Below are 22,057 nucleotides of genomic sequence, written 5' to 3' on the forward strand. Positions count from 1 at the left end.
ATAAAAGCTCTGTGGAACTGTCAGCACCCTGTACCATGTCAAGGCTTTGCCTAAGTGTTCCTTTGATGCTCTGGTCCCCTAATCCTTTCTTGTCAGTCTCCCCACTGTCTGCAGGAGAGCACCCAGTTAGTCATTCCAGATTGTTTCATCTTAGTGACTCAGGAGCAGAGATGGGAGTGAATACAAGGAACCACCTATAAATGATACCCAGCTACGCTGACTCCTTTCACAGCAGGGTGTTGACACTGGAAAACAGTTTGGTGCTTTTGTTTCCTTTTCCAAGTCCTGACCCACTGTGAATTTTTATTGGTAAGCCAGTAAATAGCCTTATCCTCCCACAGCAGGAACTGGAATTGTCCCAGTTTAATTAAATAAGCCAGTGCAGTAGTGTGCTCTCATTTTAGAAAATCTGTAGTTGGGGAAGATCTTCAGTCTACTAGGGATGAGAATGGGAAGACTGCTGTCAGCCTACAGCAGGGTGCTGGAATGCAGCGAAAAACTCTATTCCTGCATAGATGCTTTTCCAAGGACACTCTTCCATAGCTGTAATGGAAGATAAAAGAAAGGGAACAATTGCCAACATTGGATGTTGGCAATTCCGATGAGTCATTTAACACTACCATGTGTTGTTGTATCCCTGTGGTGGAGGGAAGGGGATCAGTGCAAGCAAAGGAAGTGTGGGAAAAGCGTGTGATTGGTGGGAAGGAGGTAGGCCACAGTTGCAAAACAGCTATCTGGAAAGCTTTATGCCTGAATTGTTGCATATGACAAAGTGGGGAGTGTGTTGTAGTGCTGAAATCTCCTAAATATACATAAATAGGCTGATGGAACAAGCTAGCAGTCTGTAAGTGGAAGGTGACAAGAGCAAGAGTAACTGGGAAACAACCTTGATCTCTTTTCTGAGAAAAGGTGGATAGCTACTTCCATGAAAGAAAAACTCACCTAAACAAAATCAGGGAAGAAGCAACAAGTGAGTTTACATGGGACAAGCTCTGTAGGAAGAGGAATCAGCAGATTTTCTTCAGTACTGTCCTGAAGACATCAGGTTTATAGTACAGCACTGTCTTCTTTTGGTGTAGAAAAGAACAAGCAGAGTCACAGACTACCTATCCATGTCAGCAGCTTTTCAGCAGCTCAAAAGAGTGTTGAAAAGGAAAGGGCAAAAATGTTCCCAAGAATGACTCTAAAAGGGTACTTTAGCATGTAAGAGTGAAGGCAGCAAGACCACTAAGCACACTAAGTTATTGTAAACAGAAGATGTGAAATGTTAAAAGAGTTCAGGTACAAGTTGTGTGTAAGAGATAGGTGAAAGTGAGCATGTGTGTCTTCTAATAAGAAAGGTGAATGAGAAAAGAAATGAGATCAGAATTATTTTTTTCTTCTTTTTTTTTTTTTTTTACTTTTGGTCTTTCTAAAAATGATAAGCTATGTCCAAATATGTAGTGCTCTTGGTATTTGCTACCAGGTAGCAAGAGACAAAACACAGTAAAGGATCCTAAGGCAAATGAGATGTACTCAAGTCAGGCTAGACTGATGAAATTTTTTCTGAGTGCATAGGAGCCAAGGAAAACAATCTCCAAACCATTAACAAGCTTCTTCAAAAACTCCTAGAGGAAGCTTGAAGTCCCAGGGGGTCAGTAAAAGGCAGACATGGTATTTACCTTTAAAAAGGAGGTAGGCCAGGAGTTTATGTGCCAGTCAACATAATTTCAATTAGGATTAGAATTTCAAATGCTCTTGATAGATTGAAAGAATAGCCTGAAATCAATAAAAAGGGATATGTTAAAAGACAGGTGCAAATTACATTTGAGGGAGAAAAAGAGTCCAATTTATATATACCAATGGTAAATAGCCACTGAGATGGCAATACTGCAGAAGAAGAATCTAGGCTTATAGTGGACTACAAATATAGTGGGATTCATTACCTTCATTGAGCTGGAAGAAAGGGCAAATGTCACTTGCAGCCTCATTAATGGGAATGTCAGTTGTAAGACAGAAATAATTACTGTGCTTAGCTGAGAATGCTAAAGCCTCCAGAGGACTATGGTTTGGACACCTCACTCTGCAGAAGACAGGAACACAGTGAAGAAAAGAAGGAAAGGAATAGAAATAAAAGGTTTAGAAATCATAGTCTGGTTGAAAGTCAAAATCTTCAACCACATAAAACATAATGATAAACAGGACAACTAGTAGTTAATGGTGTGTGCTATTTAAGGGTAAAATGAAATGTAACCATCCTGGTTTGTAGCAAGAGAAGTTTGCAGGATGAAGACTTGCTCATGGCAAGGGCAGTTTAGCCCTGGAGCCAGTACCCTGCAACCATCCATTGTCAGCTGCTAAGAGCCACATATACAGACACCAGCTGAGCCTAGTCACAGTAGGCTTGGTCACACTGCAAGTCACAGAGTGGGCTTCGGTGGTCCCTGGTTGCTTCCTGGTCAACCTTGCTATGATGGTGTTGGTCACAAGTAACATTCATTATTTTCAAACTCAGAGATTAGACCTCTTCTCGGTGGACGTGTTGCCTTCCGCATCTATGATTGTTCTGCCCAGAACAATGCATATGGGGCAGGAAATCTGGGATGCAGAGCAGGAACGAATGCTTCCTCCACCTGCACTTTGGACACCTCATGGTGTGTAGCTCATTGTCTGGGGTCATGTGCACTTAGCCTGCATGTGACTGAAGCATCTGCTCAAGCAGGACAAACATATGGATTGTTGTGTTTTGTTTCTAGAAATTATTTAAGAGATACCCTGGCCTGATGTTATGGAGTTTCAAGTGCTGACAATTGCCATTAACTTCTGCAAGGGTCGAGGGTAAACATGCAGCACTTCTGCCAACAATAGGTCACTGTTCTAAACCTTGTGCCATAATGAGAAGTGTCTGTCTGCAAGGGCAACTTTTTGTAGTTGTTATTTATGTTATTTTGAATTATTTTAACTGTTATAGTAGAGAAAATTTAGTGCAGGTGAAAGAAATCTGGCTTTGACTCTGCAGAAGGTCTTCTAAGGCTTGTATCTTATTGGAATTATGATGGTGCTACTTGGAAGTAAAGCAACGCCTTTTTACAGAAGTTCCTCTGTAAGAAGAATGAATTTTAAGGATATATCTGTGAATCCTGCTTTTCAGCACAATAACCTAAGACTCTAATATAGACTCTAATCCATAATAGAATTAGTTTAATCTTGCTACTACAATTCTGGTTGTTCTGTATAAAATTGAACCAGATTCAAGAGCACAGAAGGTGTTTGCACTGGAAAAGCTGATCAGACATTCTCCTTGAGTAATGCTGTTGAGGAGCTATTGCTCACAGGTTACTAAAACAACTTGTAAAAGAGTAAAATGAAATGCAGAACACTAAACCAGAAGCCATTCCCTCTGCTCTTAATGCAGTATGCTGATGTTCCAGCAATACATCATCTGGAACATTGTTCTTACTGTTTTTTGCATCAGGCTCTTACATCTCTGGGAAAGCATGAGAATTTCTACTTTATGTGAGAAGGCAGAAGAATTTCACCTTAAAAAATAATTCACGTCCATTATTTGTGCTGTTTTCACTGGCTTAAGGATTTAGAGGAAAAAAAAATCCCAACCAGCTACATTCCCTGTTTACAGAAAAATCCATAAAGCAATATTGCATCTCAGCTCTTTCCTGACTCCGGCAATCTCTCCTAGCTGCTTCCTAAAAGTGATGCTAGTGCAAAAATAACCAAAGAAATCTTAAGACCTACAGCAGCTTGTAACACTGAGATAACCTACAAGCCTGGATGGGTTGTATTTTATTAATATGTTGAGCTTGAGGCAGAGTCCACTCTCCTCTCAGAGATATTGTTGATCAGTGTAAAGTGCCACTTTCCAACCGGGAGCTATTCTGAATAGTTTTGTGTCGCTGACAGTGGTTTCCCTGCCTACATAGACAAATGTCAAATAAAAATATTACCAGTGATGCTACCAGGCATAAAAGGCACTAAGAGAATTCTTTTCTATCTACTTCTCTGGGTTATCAAACTTTTTTCAAACGAAGCCTTGGGGGCAGAAACTGTGGAATTGCTTGAATATTTAGAATTATTATTGTGTATTTTTGAGAGCAGTGTATATTTTTTTCCATTTTCTTTTATATATATAAGTTCTGGAAAATCATACTTTATGTGATGGTTCTCCTGCATTTTTCATATGACACGTGCAACTAAGTTCCTGTGAGACAATACTGGTCTAAAGTATTGGAGGAACTTCTCATTTCAACTAAAAAGGCAGCTGGGTTATGTAGATGCAGAAATAGTTTATTCCTACACTGTTACGGATGTATTAAAGAGAAATTAAGCTGCTGTTAGAAATGACAGTTATGTGAAGACCTGATTTTCTTACATGTTATTACTGTTAGACGAAAATCAGTGATCAAAGGTGGATCTTTCCCTACATGGTCGTAGTTTTAGATGTGCTTTCAGAGTACTCGGTATTTTTTTCTATTTACTGAGTTTTTTAGCCCAAGACCTAAGGTCTTTTAGACAACTGTCATCTGTTCTTGCATGCATGTCACAGAATGATTCACTAAGAGCTTTCTGTTGATAGAAATTGCTTGGGTTATCCCACTCCATAGCAGCATATGGAGTCCTGCTGGTATACTGAGTAATAATGTAGCTGCTGAATGGAAGACTTTGTCCTCATCTTCTGTTCCTGGTCATGAGAAAAGGATGTTCCTAGTTGCTGCAAGGAAAATGTTTTCTTTCTTCTCTCCTGTTGTCATTTTAAAAACAAAGGGTAATTTTCACATCTGTAAGTTCTGTGAAGTGCTGCTGTAGATTCTCATGTTTGGTAATGTCTCTGGAGATGTTGGTCTTGTGTACAGAGCCAGGGACTCAGGTGTTGTGCTGCTCTGTGTCTAAACTGCCAGTGTCTGCAACATGACCTCTCTTAACAAGCCCACCCGTCCAGGGTTTGAGCTGCAGGTGGTTTTGCACCTGTGCAATGTGCTGGATAGCCATGTCTGGCAGAGGCCCTAGGGAAGCAGAAGGGTCAGAGCTCTGTGCCATAATTGAGGATGTGCCAGGAAGCACAGCTCTTCTCACATTTGACTCCTCCTATGCACTGTGTGATGCAAAGTGAAAGGATAGCACAGAACTGAGGTCTGGTAAATGTGTTTACCAAATGGCCAGCGTTCCAACAAGCATTGGCCCAATTTATTTGGAAGGCCTTTGATTGAAGGCTTGACTTTTCTTAGACAACCACTGGTGGTTGCTCTTACAGCAACAAATCAGTGCAAAGGACCCCAAGTACATTTTTTTTTTTTTTAGCATAGGAAAAACTTTCTGTAAATTGTATATGGCCCCATGGTCATATTGCTTTATGGATGAGTGCATAGATCAGGTTTAGAGAAAATCCAGTTTTCTGGATCCCAGCTGATAAATTATTCAATTTTTTTTTTCAACATGGCTGCAGCAGAATTTCATCTTGGCACTATAATCTTTTCCTTACAAATAATCCCTGTCATTCACTGTAGGCAGTGCTATGGTGCTGTGGGAGGGAGAGGAAAGGCTTGCCTCAGAGCTGCACAAATTGATTTCATTTTTTTTCCCTCTTCATATTTGCTGCTTGCTCGGGTCGTTTCTCAAATTCACTGAAAAATGTCAAAGATAACAATTATTCTTGTGCAGTGTATCTGAAAAAAAATTATGGGAAGGACTTTGAAACTAGTGTAAAATGGCAGAAGTATTTGTCTGTATAAATTCTAAGTAGAAAACCATTATTTTTGAAATATTGTTTTGTTTAATGATAATTCAGTAAAAAAGCATAGTTTTGTCTCATAATCTCCAAGACTTTGACACATTTTCTTTGATTAATTGAACAAAGTCCCTAAGTATTCCAGCCAGATTTTTCTTCAAAAATGTAAGTACATTTTGTGTTTATAAGAGATACAAAAAGTGATGCTGCTTGAGATATTTAAGTGACCGAAAAGTGTAAATCATATTTATATGAACAACTTGAAATTTGGAAACCTAAATGTTGTGGTCAGCATGAGACCTCTCCTGCTGTGGTGAGTCAACAGGGGAAAATGGAGAGCAGTTTGGTCTTCACACCCCTTTAATCATCTGCTGAAAGTGATATCATGACTTGTTTCTGCTGGGAAGTAGACTGAGACCACAAACTCATTCCATTTCATATAAATCACCAATTTATTATACAGTAACAGCTTTTTGTCTCTTTAATAGCAATTTGCTTTTAGGCAATGTCTTTGCACTGCAAAGCATCATATCCTCTTACTAATATTTTATTTTCCCTTTATTTGATGCAAATTTGATGTATAAAAGTGCAGCCAGCAGCAAACATGCCTTTTTCTTTTTCTTTTTCAACTTTCTGTAGGAGTTCTTCATATTTTCTGCAGAGTTAGGAGAAAAATGTGAAGCAATAAGTGAGAAATTGGTGCATCTGGAAGATCAATTGCAAAGTTCCACCTGCAGAGTTGATGAAGGAGTTATTCATATCCTTTTTGCTATAGCTATAGATATGTATCAATCTATGTAAGTATGTACATGAAATACTTACCTTTCAGATTCACATGGAATGCTAGTTCTTATTGTAGATTTGATACATTAAGAATGGAAGAATTAATTGTCTTGCTGAAATGGGCATTTTTGTTTCCTGCAGTGCATTTTCATTGTGGTCTGATCTAGCTTTAATTGATTTAAATAGAAATTAGTTCTTTGTAAATTGAGATTAGGCAATGAAAAGACTTTATTTTACTGTTAAAATCATTTTGTTTGTAATGCTCATATAAGTAAAAACATGATGCACCGAAAGCTGCATGGATACAAGTGTTCATGCACCTGCATTTCCCAACATGATTTAACTAAATTAAATCCTACATTATTGACTCAGACTGTGTATATTGTTACATATAGTTTGGGGTTTTTTCATTTTTAAAAAAAGTGGGAAACAGATGTATCGTGACATCCTACAAAATTTAATCTGCCTCTAATACTCCAGTGGAAGCAACCAGATGAGATGTCTTATGCACCCTTATCTCTTTCTGTGCTTCATCTGTCAGTATTTTTTTTAAGATTGCTTAACCTTTATGAGGCATTCATTAGGAATTTTTCAAAATTTCAAAATTTAAGGGCACAGATTTTTTTTAATTTAATTTGTAACTTTCATAGGAAAAATGTATCATAAAAGAGATTTTGTTCTTCTGAGAAAGGGTAAAGAGAAAAAGAACCAAGGTGGCCAGGGAAGATGAGAGTGCTTAGCTGGTAAGGTTTTTTTGAAGAAGAGGTGTCAGTCGAGAGGATAATGAAGAAAGATTAATAAATTCAGATTGGAGAGATTAGCAGAGGAGCCCTTGCAGACACCTGAAGGTGAGTTAAGGTGATGATGGTACTAGAAAGGATTCAGCTCCTGCTAAGCTGAGGTGGGGTAGTTTAGAGAAAGGAGGAAAAAATAGTGCGTGGAAATACCACTGTTTTTTAAGTAATTTGGCATCAGTTGCCAAGTCATTGCAAAATTCCTATTTTAAAAACTTGGTTTATTTAAAGGTATCAGAAGGATAAACTTTAAGAGACGGGTGGAGGGGAGAATGGAGCTGGGGCAAAGTTGCATCGGAGGGGACAAAATCCAGTCAGTAATTTGTTACCACTTCAAATCTTTCTTTTCTAAGCATTTCAATATACAGACAATATATAGAAAGATTCAACATTCTTTTAACTATATTTACAGAGTGCATACTTGGTTCTGTGTACAGCATCTAATTCCTTCCTCCCTTATGTATATTTACTCTTAAATGATCTTTTTTAATTGGCCCTAGTAGAAGAAGAGTATTGAGGGTTGGAGTTATGGGCTCTTTGCAGGGGATTTAAACTAATGACCTTCTGAACAGTCAGGTCTGATCATAGTTATAGTTTACTATAAGGTAAGATAAAATAAGCTGAAAAACTGCATTTTTGGTTACAGAAGATAATACACTACGAGTATGAAAAATAGTAGTATTTGTACTTTTTATGGAGTATCCATATTTCTTCATAGCTGTTCAAACTGCAAGAGTCAGTTGAAAAAATGAAATTAATCATTGGAAGTTTCAGAAGTGTTATAGATTAGTCTTGTTTTAAGCCACGGTTGTCTGATAGAGATCTGATTTCCTCTATCAGTGAAATTCAGCTCACGTTACCTAAATACAGAAATGCACACTGTGTGATGTCCTGGTCCTCGCAAGACCATCAGTCACAAAATAAAAAAACATGTTTAAAACATAGGGACATACAAAGAAGCAGTTCAGCGATTCAGCTACCCCTCATTAACATTCAGTTGCTATTTCAGAAGTAGCCCAGATCAATGTGCATAAAATGTTACCATCTGGTACATGTAATCACTGAGCTATCCTTCAAAAAGGAATGAGAAAAATAGCTACCACAGTGCTACAGACCTGTAGATTGTTGTGAGTTTTTTAAAAATAAAAACTGCTCAGTGCCTATAAAATAAACTTTCACTCATTGGTAAATTGAATATATTTCAGGAACTAGTACTGAGATAGGAGACAACAATTACCCTCAATAGGAGATGGATGATTAATAGATGGATCTGTTGTTTGCATAGTAGTTTATTTGGTTTTAAATAATTTCCTATCACAATAGTGGAAAATATGCAGTCTTCATTAAAAATCTTTAGAACTCTGAAAAACTTATCCTGCTTTCATTACAATTTCAGATATTTAAGCTCATGCTCTCAAACTCTTGTTCACTGATTATTTTCACCCTTCCCATCATCCCCCCAAAAAACTGCCTTGCACATGAATGTAGCAAACTGTACTAGGTCAAAAATCTACCTGGGGGCTGCACAGATGTAAACTAGTCCTGTGGTCTGATTATTAAAAGACTTTTAAAGACTCCACTGAGAAAAATAAATTCATGATACTCTCAAGCCATTTGCCAATGTTTAGTGTGTGTCATAGCTTTGATTAATAATTAAGTTTGTATTAGAAGAAAAAACCCAGATGTTATTGTTTTTCATTCTATGAAACATTCTATGTTTTGATGGCATAGCACGCGTTGATTAACATAGAATCAACCATGCTGCTCGTCATATTGCCAACATGAACTGAACAAAGGAGAAATTTAGTGATATTTCTTGGTCCTGAGTATAGGCACAGACCCACTTGTGATTCTAATTTATTATTGAAATTTTTCACAGCAAACATTAAACTGTACTTTTGTATAAAAAGCATCAAACAATGGCAGGGGGGTTGTTAGAGCTCTCTGCAGCACTACGACAGATCTGCTGAATTCTACACAGTATAACCAAACAAACCCACAAAACATTCAATTATGATTAATCATTAGTGAGTGTATGAAAACAGTCCACATCATTAATTGGAAAAACCAAAGGATGAGAGGTGACTCATTCTGGTGTCTGCAGAGCTGATGAGAGGTGTTACTTTCCTGACAGTAAAGACCTGGAATTCCCACTAAAATTAAATGGAGCCTATATTGCAATTTCACAGTAATTTTTGTTCTTAATTAGCAGTTTCATTTTGATAGACAATTTGAATGCATGTAATAGTTTGTCCTCAGGAAAATGCTTTGTTGGAAGAAAACCTGGCTAGAGTATTATTAGAAAAGCAATCTTCATTCCTTGCCCTAAAACAGACATTTTAATCAGCTATTTCGAAAATGGAATTTTGTGCCTAAATGTTCATTAAGCATTGCAGGTCACTTTGCTAACCTTTCACCTTTATCATATGGCAGGCACTCATACAAGTCTTGTTTTACACCAGAGTAGGTTTTCAACAGAATCACAAGTGTAGAATTTAGCCTTGTCTGTACCTCACTGAGGAATCTCAGCCTGGGTGAACCTGTAAGAGATTTTGGGATCCCACAAGAGTGAGAGGTGGCAGTGGTACCCTCTTTGATTTTATTTTAGATCATAAGAGACTGAACCCTTCCCACTCTGAGTCACATTGAGAGTCCATCTCTGTCTTTTACTGTGGAGCCCACAGCATCCAGATGGGACCTCACCACTGCTGCCTGTAGTGAAAGTATCAGCTCCCTACCCCTGCTGGCAGCGTTTTCTTAATCCAGCCCCGTAGGCTGTTGGCCACCTTTGCCTCAAGATGCATTGATGGCACATGTTCAGCTCTGTCCCTCATGACCTTAAGGTCCTTTCCTGCAGAGCTACTTTCCAGCTGGCTGGCCACTTCATGTGTAGGAGAGCCTGGGGTTAGAAGAGACACGTGCAGTTAGGTGGTGGTACATCTAGCAGAGTTTCTGTCTCCAGCCACTGTAACTTTTAGCTGTTGGAAACAAGAACAATAGTTAACCAATTTAAAACCCCCCCACAAAACATCTTTGATATTTCTGTTCTTCAAGACAATTTCTTCTTCAGATGTCCAAAAATTGCTGTTATTCTCCGAAATCCCAGAAGCCCTTAGCTCAGCAGTAGTCCTTGATTATCCTTCTAAGGTTTTTTGTTTTACAACATATCTCTTAGTTTCTAATCTTTCCTACAGGAAATTGATTCATAATATCTACCTTTTGACTCTCTAAACATCTGTGCTGAGAGAACAGAAGCTGCACCAATGAGCAGTATTTAGATCTGCTTTTTATCTCTGTGTAAATCATGGACTTTCTCGTGATACTCAAGTTTTTCAAAGAGAGGAAGTCAAATAGGTGAAAAGCTTAATGGAAGACAATGTTCAGCGTTGTTGAATATGGGTTGTGTCTGTGTGAAACTGTACCCAAGTACTTTAATTTACTGCTTATGAGACAGTGGAGAGATTTTGTCAATTTTTCACAAGTAGACAGCAGAACCAGAATATATTCCTAGTTGAAACTTGGTTTTGCTCCTGCCTTGAATACTGGCTCAATAGTTGCAGCACTGGGTAGAGAATTTAAGCATGAAGAACACCTTTGCATGTGGACCCATGCAAAACTGTTATTTGAATTTTTAAAATGGGTGAAGCTGTTTATCCAGATATAACCTTTGTATATGGATAGAGATTCCATGCTTAGCCATATGCCATATATTTTGCTTAGCCATAAAGGCTTGTTTGACAGATACTTGTCTACAGATGATTGTGGTATTATTTATGAGGTTATTGGATCTTGCTGTAGTTAGACTATCCAGTCATCTTTTTTCTGTTGCTCCATCTTTCTGTTGGTTAGAAGTTTCTTTCCTTGTCTTTGTCATTTTCTTCCGTCCTTCAAGACTTTTCATCCGGTGAAACATTTCAATTTTGCTTTTTCTCTCAACCTGAAAAGAATTTTTTAAATGCTTGGGATATTACAAGTAACAGCATGTAGTCAGAGACTACACATCAGAAGTAATTAAATTTCAGAGACTTCATGGTGTTCTTAAGCTGAAGAATTTCTGTTTTACTACTTAGATTTTCGGCAGAGCCTCATGATTAAGTTGCAGAGGGGTGGAGAGTCCAGGACCACTAATAAGAGGATAATAACTCTTCTTACTTCAGAGAAGATGCAAAACATAATTAATTTGTCCTTGTACGCTGCTTTGACATTCTTGGATAGGAGAAGCTTTGTGTGTACTGCTATTATTTGTAATCAGAGACAGAAAACCTTTAGATTAACAGAGCTGTCCAGAAATTAGAAGTATGCACAAATATTAAGAGCAAAACATCATAGTAAATGCATGTAAATACATGAAGATGAAATTTTGAGGAACTGATAACAGAATCAAAAGCAGCCAAAACACTTTTCAAAGGCATAATAATGACTTCCTGAAATAGCAGTGATTTGTATAACTTTACCACGGTCTACTCTAGTTGCAATTTTTCAAAAGGAGTGTCTTACTTTTTACAGTTGTATAACCTGAGGCTGTCTTTTTTTCTTCACATTGTATTGACATCAGGGGTCAAGTAAAACATCATTTCATAATGTATGAGCTCTGTAAAGGATGAAGACTGTCCTCGTGCATTATCTTTTCTGTGCATTGTATTTTTGAAACTGAGCTGTTTCAGTGTCCTCCTGTTTCACTTCCCTTGAAGTGAGATTCTGAAGATAATTTCATGACACACTGCTAGAAAGGAAACTGTTTCTGTCTTTTGGGATCCTTGCCCTTCAGCCATACCTGTAGAGGAGGCCTCAGGGTGGTTGGGATGGGCTCTAGGCCTTGTTCACGTAGAGTTGGTCATTTGTTTAGCATTTCAGCAGGCTTTAACTTTCCTCTGCTTGCTTTCCTCTTCACATAGTGTAAGCTGTGGAAGAGAAAATAACACTGGTCTCATTGAGCTACACCCACTCCTTGCACTTCTTTCAACAATGAATAGTCTTGCTGATATAAGACTACCAGTAGAAAGGCCAATAAAATGTGGAAAACTCCTTCTTAACCAAATTAAGCATTTTATACTGAATTATTTAATACTTTTCAAGCAGCCTTCTTCCTTCTAAAGCACAACAGTACAACCTTGCTACTGCCCTCTTTGCTTTTCAACTTGTTCAAAGCATTGCCTGTGGAGTCTCGTATAGCTTTATATTTGTGTGTTCTGCACCACAGTTATATTGATAATTTAGTTAATGTTAAAGGTTTGGGGAGGTAAGTGGAGCAGAAACACTTTCTCTGCTATAAGCTCATTTTGTTTCTTACCTAGATTCCCATCCTGCCTTGCACAGCACACGCTGCTAAGCTCACTAATGCCCCATAAGCTGCAGTCACTTGGGTTATGTCTCAGACTGTTCCCACTGCCCTGTTGCCTTCACCTGGGGTCTGATCCACCCAGGTCTGTGTCTCTGTCTTAAAAATCCACCCTTCATCCAGCAGGGAACTCACAACTCATGCTGCTGCCTCCATGGTACAATTTCTATATCTCCTTCCTTCCCATGAAAACAGTATCCCCCCATCCCCTCCCTTTTTTAAAGTGCCAAGTAATGCTACTTGAGAACTTGAGTTTGCCTGGATTTTTCTTTTGAAAGCAAGTGTGAGAAATGTATTAATGTTTAATCCAAACAATTTGGAAGAAGTTGAAACTACAATTAGATAACCATGGCCATCTGTCGTGAGCAGCAGAACAAGAATTTACTTAATAACTTGGAAAGAGAACAGGGACTGCCAATCACCTATAGATTAATCCTTAATAAAGCTTGCACAGTCTCTTCAGAGGGAGATCCAGGTAGTGAAGGAGACACTCCAGACCATGCTAGTGCAACTTCAGTCAGCCAAGGAGGCAGGAGAAGAAAAGGCTGGAGACTTCCTCTGTGACAGCTGGTGTCCAGGAAAACAAGACTTGAAGGAATAATGAGCAGAAAGAGCTGGTAGGATAACATTAATTCACAAAGGGCTGCTTTTAGTAACTGAATACTGTTTTACTAAGCCTCAGGGATCTCTTCTCTCCCCTGCATAACTAATAACTAAATCAATTATGGAGAAATAGAGCCTGAAGGTCTATCATCAGAAGTATGCTAGGCAGCCTCACATGTTTTGGCACAGATTGGGAAACAGCTTTCAGAGCAGAGAAGCTCCTGTAAATGTGTAGATTACAAATTGATACATTTCAAGTGAGTCTGCAAAGTTGCCTTTAATGTCAGTGAAATGTTCTCCTTGAAGACTCGTAAACGGTATCTGTCTCATGGATTTTTTTTTCCTCCCGATTTAAAAATGCAGCATTAAAGCTGGAACATCTAGTATTTCTTGGAAAATAGCTGTAAGAATAATAAGAACTTTTTTCCCCTTTGGCTTTAAACAGCTTTCTTACACTGAATGTATTTTCACGTTCCTGCCAATAATTAAATCAATAGGATGAAATTCAAGCTAACCAAGTTCTTTCAACAGAAATTTGGATCTCATTTACTCTGTGGTATTGAGTACAGTAGAGGTAACTAACAGCAGTCCTATAGCAGTAGTTTAACTAGCTTTAAGTATAAACTTGCTTTAGTATTAACAGGGGTTGTAAAGCAAAAAAAAAAGCCTATGTTGATATGTGTTCCTTACATTTAAATATTGTATGAACAACAAGACATTTAAGTCTCCTTGTAAAGGTTACTACTATTACTTTGATCTTCCTTATAAACTTCAGAAGGAATGTAGATTTTTTTTGCAAGACACATCCATATATACATCCTTAAACATGTATTTTTATAGGAAATAAAAGCAATTCTCAACTGAAGCCAACCATTATAAATTATCTCTATTTAGATCATTGTTCAAAACAGTTAATCCTTCAAAAATTCATTGTGTACTCTTCCTGTGATACCAGTATATCTCTGATGTCATAAAAAAAATTCTGTTTCTGTCATTTGTTCCAGAGGGAAAATTAAAAAAAAAACCAAATCACTGAATTGTTTTAAATCCAATAGATGAAGAAAATGTCTTGCAACTCAGTGCTGTACTTTTTTTGATACTGTTTTTCTGACACATTTAGAATTACTTTTCTCTGCTACTTCAATTACTCATTTTATAGCCACATTGTGAAGGTTTTTAGCAAATTCTGGAGGTCACTGGACTACTTGCCCAATAAGATTGTGTTCATTTTTCTTGTGTTTTTAAATACTAGTTGAAAATTCTACCTCAATGTTAAGTACATAATGAAGGAGGAAAAAAGTGCCAGGCAGCTGAGACATACAACAGGATTATAATTGCCTGCAGGAGCATACAGTTGTCAAACCAGGGAAGCAGAACTCTGGTGGTTTCTGTGGTCATCAGATCCTCAGGGTCAAATTACAACTCTGTAATTCAGAACCTGGTTGACTTCTTGTTGTGTAATATATGGGCCAGCATCCATGTTGCTGTAAAGACTCTTGGATCTTAAGGTTGCATGGACTCTGCTACTGCATTCCCCATCCTGTTTCAAATGGAGGTCTCTTGCTGCTCTGCTGCTGCTCTGACAAGTTTCTTCCTGTAAGTCCCTGTTTAATACCTACCTCCCCCTAGTAGCTTTGACACTTTCTGAAGCTCCCCTGAACAGATGAGCAAGGTGTTTGTCTCCAGCTCAAGGCAGCCCAACAAGCATGGGTGGCAGCCTGCAGCAACCTGACATTCAGCCCATGCACAGGACCAGCTCCATGCGAAACCCCACCTGCCAGAAAGCACTCATGGAAACCCACGTGAGTTCAGGTAACAGGAAAGAGAGCACACTGACAAGATAGAGCTCTTAAAACTGTTTCTTTAAGACCCACAGAAGTTCCTTGTGGGTTAATACCACAGAGGGCCCAGGTACTGAGTATCCAGCAATGAGCATTTATATAGGACAATGAGGACAGTCCCAGAGACAATGGCCAGTACACTAAGATTGCATGACACTCCTCTCTCGCACACTGCAGAATATGTTGAGTTTTGTCCTTTGAATAATTAGTGCCTACACTGCAAATAGCTGGTAGGCCCTAGAAGTGCCTTAGAGCCAGGATCAGCCACAGCTGGAGCATGAAGTCCGCCTCCTTGCAGCAGCAAGGGCTCAGCAACAGGGATATTAACCAACCATCAGAGGGACAGGGAAACAGCACCCTCATTCTCACTAGCAAGGTTTCTTGAAGACACTCCCATTCAATTAAAAAAACCCTGTGTGGCTTTTGTGTTTTGAAGCTTCAGAGCATCACTGCATTTTAATAAAGCTCCACTTAGGTAACCACTCTAAGAAGACACTGAACTCCTGAGAAGGGAAACTGGATCAGTTATCATTCATGTTATATTTGTATCTGTTAACATTTATTTTAAACATAATGTTGACTACTACTACTTTAATTTATTATTCCATTAACTTCACTGTTTGTTGTGGGAAGTTAGAGCCAGTAACCATCCCTTTTCTCAGACACATTTGATAATAAGCATACTAAAAAAAAAAGTATACTATGCAATGTCTCAACTGCCTTTTATCTGTGGATAGAAAACTTTCAAATAAAAAGAAGTATGTTTTTAACTAACCCAGTGTCTGTTCACATTCTGTGCAGTATACAACGTTTTAGAAGTTTTATCATGGGGAGTGGAGGGGAGGAAAGGAGAAAGAAACCATGTGTGTGACTATTATTATGCTGTTGACAGCAGTAATTTATCTGCTTGGAGGAGTCTGTTATGCCTTTTGGAAATAGTCTAAAGACATATTCAACATTAGAGTCTGACAGCAAAAATGTAGCTGTTTTCAGTATGAGAGGGAGAAGGAAATATCAGGCAGTGAACTATACAGACAGGCAAAACCTGCACTTGAGTCTCAGCTTTACTCTCTCTTGCTGTGCAACTGAATCCTGCCTGCCCTCCCTCAGTTCCTCACCCATGGTTAAGGGTTGAGGGAAGTATGACTGTGTATTGGCTACAGCCATATCTGAGGTCAAAGTTATGCCCTTACGTGCATTTACTGCCATGATTAGAGGTAGGAGAGTACGTACACTGTCCCAAGGACCAGTTCCACACATACTTGCTAGAATTCTCACTTCCAGGTGGGCTGGTCTCCCATCACTTGCAAACAATGAGTATCACCAGAAATAAGTCCCTGTCCTGCCCAGGACATGTGCTGTCCCCATCCAAGACCCCACACCCAAAGGGTCTGAAGAGTATGTAGGCATATAAGGCTTTATGTGGTTATCTTCTGCCACAACAATGGAATAATAATTTAAATTGAAACCTTACAACTGAGCCCAACCATTCACCCAGCACTGCCAATTCCACCACTAAACCATGTCCCTAAGTACCACATCTACACATTTTAAATACCTCCAGCACTGGTGACACCATCACTCACAGGGTAGCCTGTTCCAATGCTTGACAACCTTTTCAGTGAAATGTTTTTTTCCTATCCAACCTAAACGTCCCCTGGTTCATAGCTCCTTTAGGGCTATGTCCTCTTGTCCTAACACTTGTTACTTGGGAGAAGAGACTGACCCCCAACTTTCTACAATGTCCTTTCAGGTAGTTGTAACAAGTGATACATACCCCCTGAGCCTCCTTTTCTCCAGGCTAAACAAACCCAGTTCCCTCAGCTGCTTCTGGTAAGACTTGTGCTCCAGCCCCTTTACCAGCTCCCTTGCTCTTCCAAAGCACACAAAATGGACTGCTCCAGGAGAGCTGCAAAATGAGGAAACAACTCATGATTAGCAGTGTCTTGCATGTGCTTTGTAGGAGTAGTTTGTGTTGAATACACACACACAAGCCTTCCCCCCACCCCAGTGTAGAAACATGTTCTCAAGGAACTAAAAAGAAAACAAGGAAAGGCCTGCACCCCAAAGGGTGTTTAGCTCCAGCCTAGTATTTCTTTTCTTCACAATCAATTAGCTAATCCATTCTGTCTAAAGCATGACAGCTCAGGCTTTTGCTATCATTACTTGTTAAATCAAGATAAGTACCTCTTTTCTAGAGCACTAGAGAAGGCAGTTCAATAATGGGTCCCAGATAGGCAGTAGTGCTGCAGAGAGCTCGAGGGTGAGATTAGAATAATCCTTATGTATCCTCTTAGTTTACTATCCTATTAAAAATGAAACTGGGACCAAGAGATTTTTTTTTTTAGTCTCAGAGATTAACATGGTACAAAGAAGCTCTAAAATATTACGCTCATGTGGATATTTTCCTGCACAGCTAAAGATGATGATACAAGTTTCTGGAGAAGTATTAAAAAAATAAAAAGAAAAAAGGGCCTGTGAATATTAGAAATTCTGCCTGAACCTGAAAAGCAGCCAAGCCAGCAGCCACAGTAAAGCATTTCTCTCACATTTCTAATGAAGTTTTGAATATGAGGCCTGGGAAAAGAACATCTGGGGTTGAGTGAGTAAGGAAATGTTTGAGTTCTGCAAATGGATGTCATTTAGTCACACTGTCCTTGTTTTCTCATCTGGAAGAGCAGTGTCTTTGGGAAGGAGGTGTTGGGGCATTGTCAAAGACACACACAACCGTCAATACATCACTAAGCTATTTGTTCTTATAATTGCCTGCAAAGTTGAACAAATAGTTTATAATAACAAGCAGCTGTACAGGAATACTAAGTGGCAAAAGAGAGAGAATATTTAACTAGTCAGTCACAGCTAGGAGATGCATTATAGATCTCACCGGAGAAATGGAAAATTAAGAGACCTTTCCACAGTAACAGTCCAATTTATAAGAAGAAAACAACCTCAAATTTATTACTTCTCTGACAATGAGACTTTGAAACACCAAAGGAAGGGCCACTGTGTTTTCTTGTCAAGTAGACTCAAGATTTTAAGTCTACCAGCTCAACCTAAAACCCAGAGCTTGGTGCCCGCTCTCAGGCTTCCTTTTAGTACCAGTCCCAGGGCAAGGCTCAGGGGCAGCATCTGAGAGCCAGACACAGCTCTACATCTAGGAACTTCTTCAGGACTGTTCTGGGAGTCAGTGTCACAGGGACTGGGTTAGAGGTATCAGCGCCAACCTGTTCCACTCCTTAGGACTTGGGAGGGGTGATAGTGATATGTCCACCTCACTATTTCTGTGCTATTCTAGAAGCTTAAAAATTTTTCCTATTGTTTTTGCTTTAAAGTGGGTTTTCAGAAAGTCCCTTATGCATCCTCCATAACCTGAAATTTAGAGGTACCAGGATTATTTTATTTGTCCTGGCTCAAATACAGTAAGGTCAAGCAGTGAGATCCATTTGTTCCCAGCTATTGTCTGATGAGTTTGGATCACAGTTAACTCCTTTAATTTCAATAACATGAGTTCCTGGAGCAGCAGCTGACAAGTTGACCAGGCTATTTCCCTCACTTAGGTGGGCAACACTGAAGAGCAGGAACAGGGTATTGCCATCTGCACATAGCACTGCCAAATCTGCTAAGCCTCCACAAAATAAAAGCAGGCAAGGTTTCAGGAGAAGAGGTACAAGAACCTCTTGGAGATTAGGACAAACTAACTTTCTTACAATAGAACGCCAACAAAGTTAAGTACAGATAACTTGCTAACTAAAGGTCAAAAAGTGAGCAGCTCATGTCCTTTAGTATTTACATGGAGAAAGATTTCCAATGCCTATTGGTTGTTTCATCTAGCAGAACTCTCCACCACAGAGGAAAAAAAATATTTTTAGCATGGAGAGTAATTGTCCATTGGAGCACAGAACTGTCTTTCAAAGTTAAAGGAACCTTGGGATTTTTTTGTTTCCCCAGAGATTGTGAATAAAGCCCTTCTGCATCCCAGATGTAATGCACTTGATTCAGAAAACAACACAATCCAAGTTCGTATAGCCTGCATGTTATGTATGGCACTGAGTAATAGTCACACGGCTTTACCTTAAATATATGCATTTTCCTTAATGGCTTTAAAAAATGGCACAGAAAGAAAAAATGCTTTCATAAACTGCTATTTAGCTGCAGAGATGGAGTTGGAGGACAGAACAGCTGGGTATCTGCAAGTTGGGAAAGCCTGTTTACCTACTCTCTGATCTTGACCTTAGCTCAAAAGGGCAAGTGAAACCAAATGCTAAGGAAAGACTTATTATAAATCTTTCCTGGGAAGCAAAGACTGAAGCTATTACAAAATGGTTCACAGCCTGACTAGGGAGGAGCCTAGGTTTATGAGCCAAATTTCTTCCCTCCCAGGTGCAGGCAGCTTAAATGGGCTATGGACATGTTTCATGATGTAGTACCAGGCAGAACAGGGTGGTGCTGGCACCAGATTTGGTGGCTGGGGAGCAGAGGCAGTGCCACAGCACTTGGACTGTGCTCCAGCATGAAAAGCAGCACATCCACTTGCAGTGCTGACCACCCTCCTCTGCAAAAAGGAAAACCCAAAGAAACCCAAACAGCACCATAGCTATCAGGCACTGCTTGTCTTGGCTTGTAGTGCTGTCATTTGATCAACGTTGTGTCACTTGATTTTGTTAAATGAGAAAGAAAAGGTGAAAAGAACACCCTGCCCCTCACAGCCATACATGATTTGTCATTGCTATTTTTCTATAATGAGCTGTAGCAAATGAAACCAGTCTCTCTTCATTAATCCTGATGGGAAATGTTTCTTCTTTGTCTTCTCAACAAGTACCCCAAATTCTTTGAATCAATACATTACAGCTGTACCAAACCCCCAGCTGTCTACAAAACTTCTCCCTAGCGTTGTGAGCACAAGGCTGGAACACAGAACAGCTCTTCCAGTACAGTAATACTCCTTTTGTTATGACATGGGAATAGTAAGGCATCACCAGCATTATTTCTTTTTTTCTGCTGTGTGAATTTCTTTTATCCTGAATTGAAAATGTAATATTGATTGAGTCTACTATAGAGGAAAAAAAAAAACCTAAAAAAATTAACCAGCAATATTGTCTCCTTAAAGAGAACTAAATCACCAGGCCTGGTTAACATCTTCTCTTCTGCAGCCTTAGTTCTTCGGCTTTAGGAAGTTCTTCCCAGAAGATATATTGAGGTCAGCAGAACAATCATTCAGGGATTTCTTTATTCACTTTCCCCATAAATTGGTAACAGAGCCTGCTTATCTTTTGCAAAAGATATTGGTAAGCTTCAAGTTTTGCCTCCAGCTGTTAACGGTCACTGGGTCATTTGTTATGGAAGGTGGTATTTAGCCCTAGGAGTTGAATCAATAGAAGAAAATAATCCCAACTCCTGTGTATGGACTGTCCACTAGAGAAACCTAAGCAAAGCATCTGATGTCTTGTGGTCAGGAGCTCTCAGGGTGCTTATCCTTCCCTCCAGTCAGTCCACCCCTGAGGTAAAGGCTCAGGCAGACACATGTGCTCCACATTCATCCCTCTAACACCTTTAACATGTGGCTTATGCATGTCCTAAATGGTGCACCAATTTGAAAGAAAGGAGGAAACTTCATACTGGAATTCAAGAATTTTCCCCCACTGCTGCTAGTCATATTTTCGTTTCAGCTCTCCTCTTTGATCTCCCTGCAGAGCATCCTGCCTTTGCCATGGCCTGGCACATCAGCTCTGAGGAATGGGTGGTTGTGGCAGTCCTCACCCCTGCACTCTGCAAATGTGTGTGGGCACGCACACCACTCCTCGCACGCACGCTCCATCCGAGGGAATAAGCAGAGCCCAGATGCTTTACCCTGACTCCTTCGGGTTGAAGTCTACTGAAAGCCTGATGCTTAGGGGAGGCAGGCATGCTCATCAAGGATTGAGGATCCCCAGAGCACAGGTCAGAGAAAGCTCTTTTCAGCCAAGTCTTGCACACATCTGCCTCTTTGGAGGTTGAAGCCAGCCAAGCAGAGAGCAGAGCTATTTGTCTCTAACCCCACACCCAAATTGTCTACTAGTCTTCTCCCTCTCCCTGCAAAAACACTGACAGAACACCACCAGATAGGCAAGACAGTTTAGTTCTACGAGTTGAAGTAGAGGCAAAATGTACATTTTGGACAGGCAGGGGCTTGCCCCAGCAGTTCTCCCAGAAGAGCTAATCTCATCACAGAATGACAGAAGAGCTACAGGACCCAGTTGGCACCACAGGCCCAGGCTCTCACAGAGGGTTATCAGCTGCAGTGGTACCTTCTCACACCTTCTTTCCTGGCAAAGCAAACTCATCTGCCTGGAGATACAGCAAAAGCAAATTCAAGAGTCAAGGATAGCCTGGATCTCTGTTTGACCCTACCAAAGCTGGGCTGTGTGAGCATGGGCTTTCAGTACCTCACTGTACCAGTCTCAGCTAGAGTTAACATATCAGTCCTGGGTGGTTACTGTGTAGTTCAGTTACCAGTTGTGGAAGACTTTAGAGAAACAGGAAAGATGAATCTCACATGTCTTATAGGCAATTCCAAACTATCCCCAAATAATTAGCAGTGCTGCCCACTGAAAGCAGATGAAAGGGCAGAGGACTCCATCCCTCAGGGCTTTTAAGCACATTTGCATTTTGAGAATGCAAATCTGAGTCCCTAGTAAATTTTACCAACAACCTTACAATAAAAACATGGCATACCGTCAAGGCTACTGTCCAAGCTGAGCTTTCTAGTCAGGCTAGGCTGAAATCCACATGCCTCTCTGTTCTTGGTGAACCTAGTACTCACCAGTCAGGTCTCCTGGCCAGTCTATAGGAATCCCCTATGCAAGGTTGCACTGTGCGTCTGGCAGAGGACGTTCAGACCCTTTTTTCCACATAAGCCTGTGACTTTGAACACCAGCTTGATTTTGAAAACATCTACAGTGGTTCAGTGAGGCTTGGGGTAATTGAAAAGATATATGGTCCT

At 39.7% G+C, this 22,057-nt stretch overlaps 1 protein-coding gene across 3 annotated transcripts in view; it reads left to right on the forward strand.

Moving 5' to 3' along the window:
* The window catches only part of DISC1 (DISC1 scaffold protein), a 191,487-nt gene extending 175,635 nt beyond the window's left edge, over positions 1-15,852 (forward strand). For 2 of the 3 annotated variants that reach the window (XM_027721399.2, XM_039379553.1), the window contains exons 13-14: positions 6,359-6,476; positions 13,087-15,852. In XM_027721399.2, coding sequence (XP_027577200.2) covers positions 6,359-6,476; positions 13,087-13,235 — 267 coding nt within the window. In that variant the 3' untranslated portion in view covers positions 13,236-15,852. Of the gene's footprint in view, positions 1-6,358; positions 6,477-13,086 lie in introns of those variants that run through there. The other variant, XR_005562923.1, reaches the window with a different exon arrangement.
* The last annotated feature ends 6,205 nt before the right edge of the window (positions 15,853-22,057 follow it).

This window comes from Pipra filicauda, unplaced genomic scaffold, assembly GCF_003945595.2.
Source record: "Pipra filicauda isolate LSUMZ 115617 unplaced genomic scaffold, ASM394559v2 scaffold16_size7369187_pilon, whole genome shotgun sequence".
Classification (NCBI taxonomy): Eukaryota; Metazoa; Chordata; class Aves; order Passeriformes; family Pipridae; genus Pipra; species Pipra filicauda.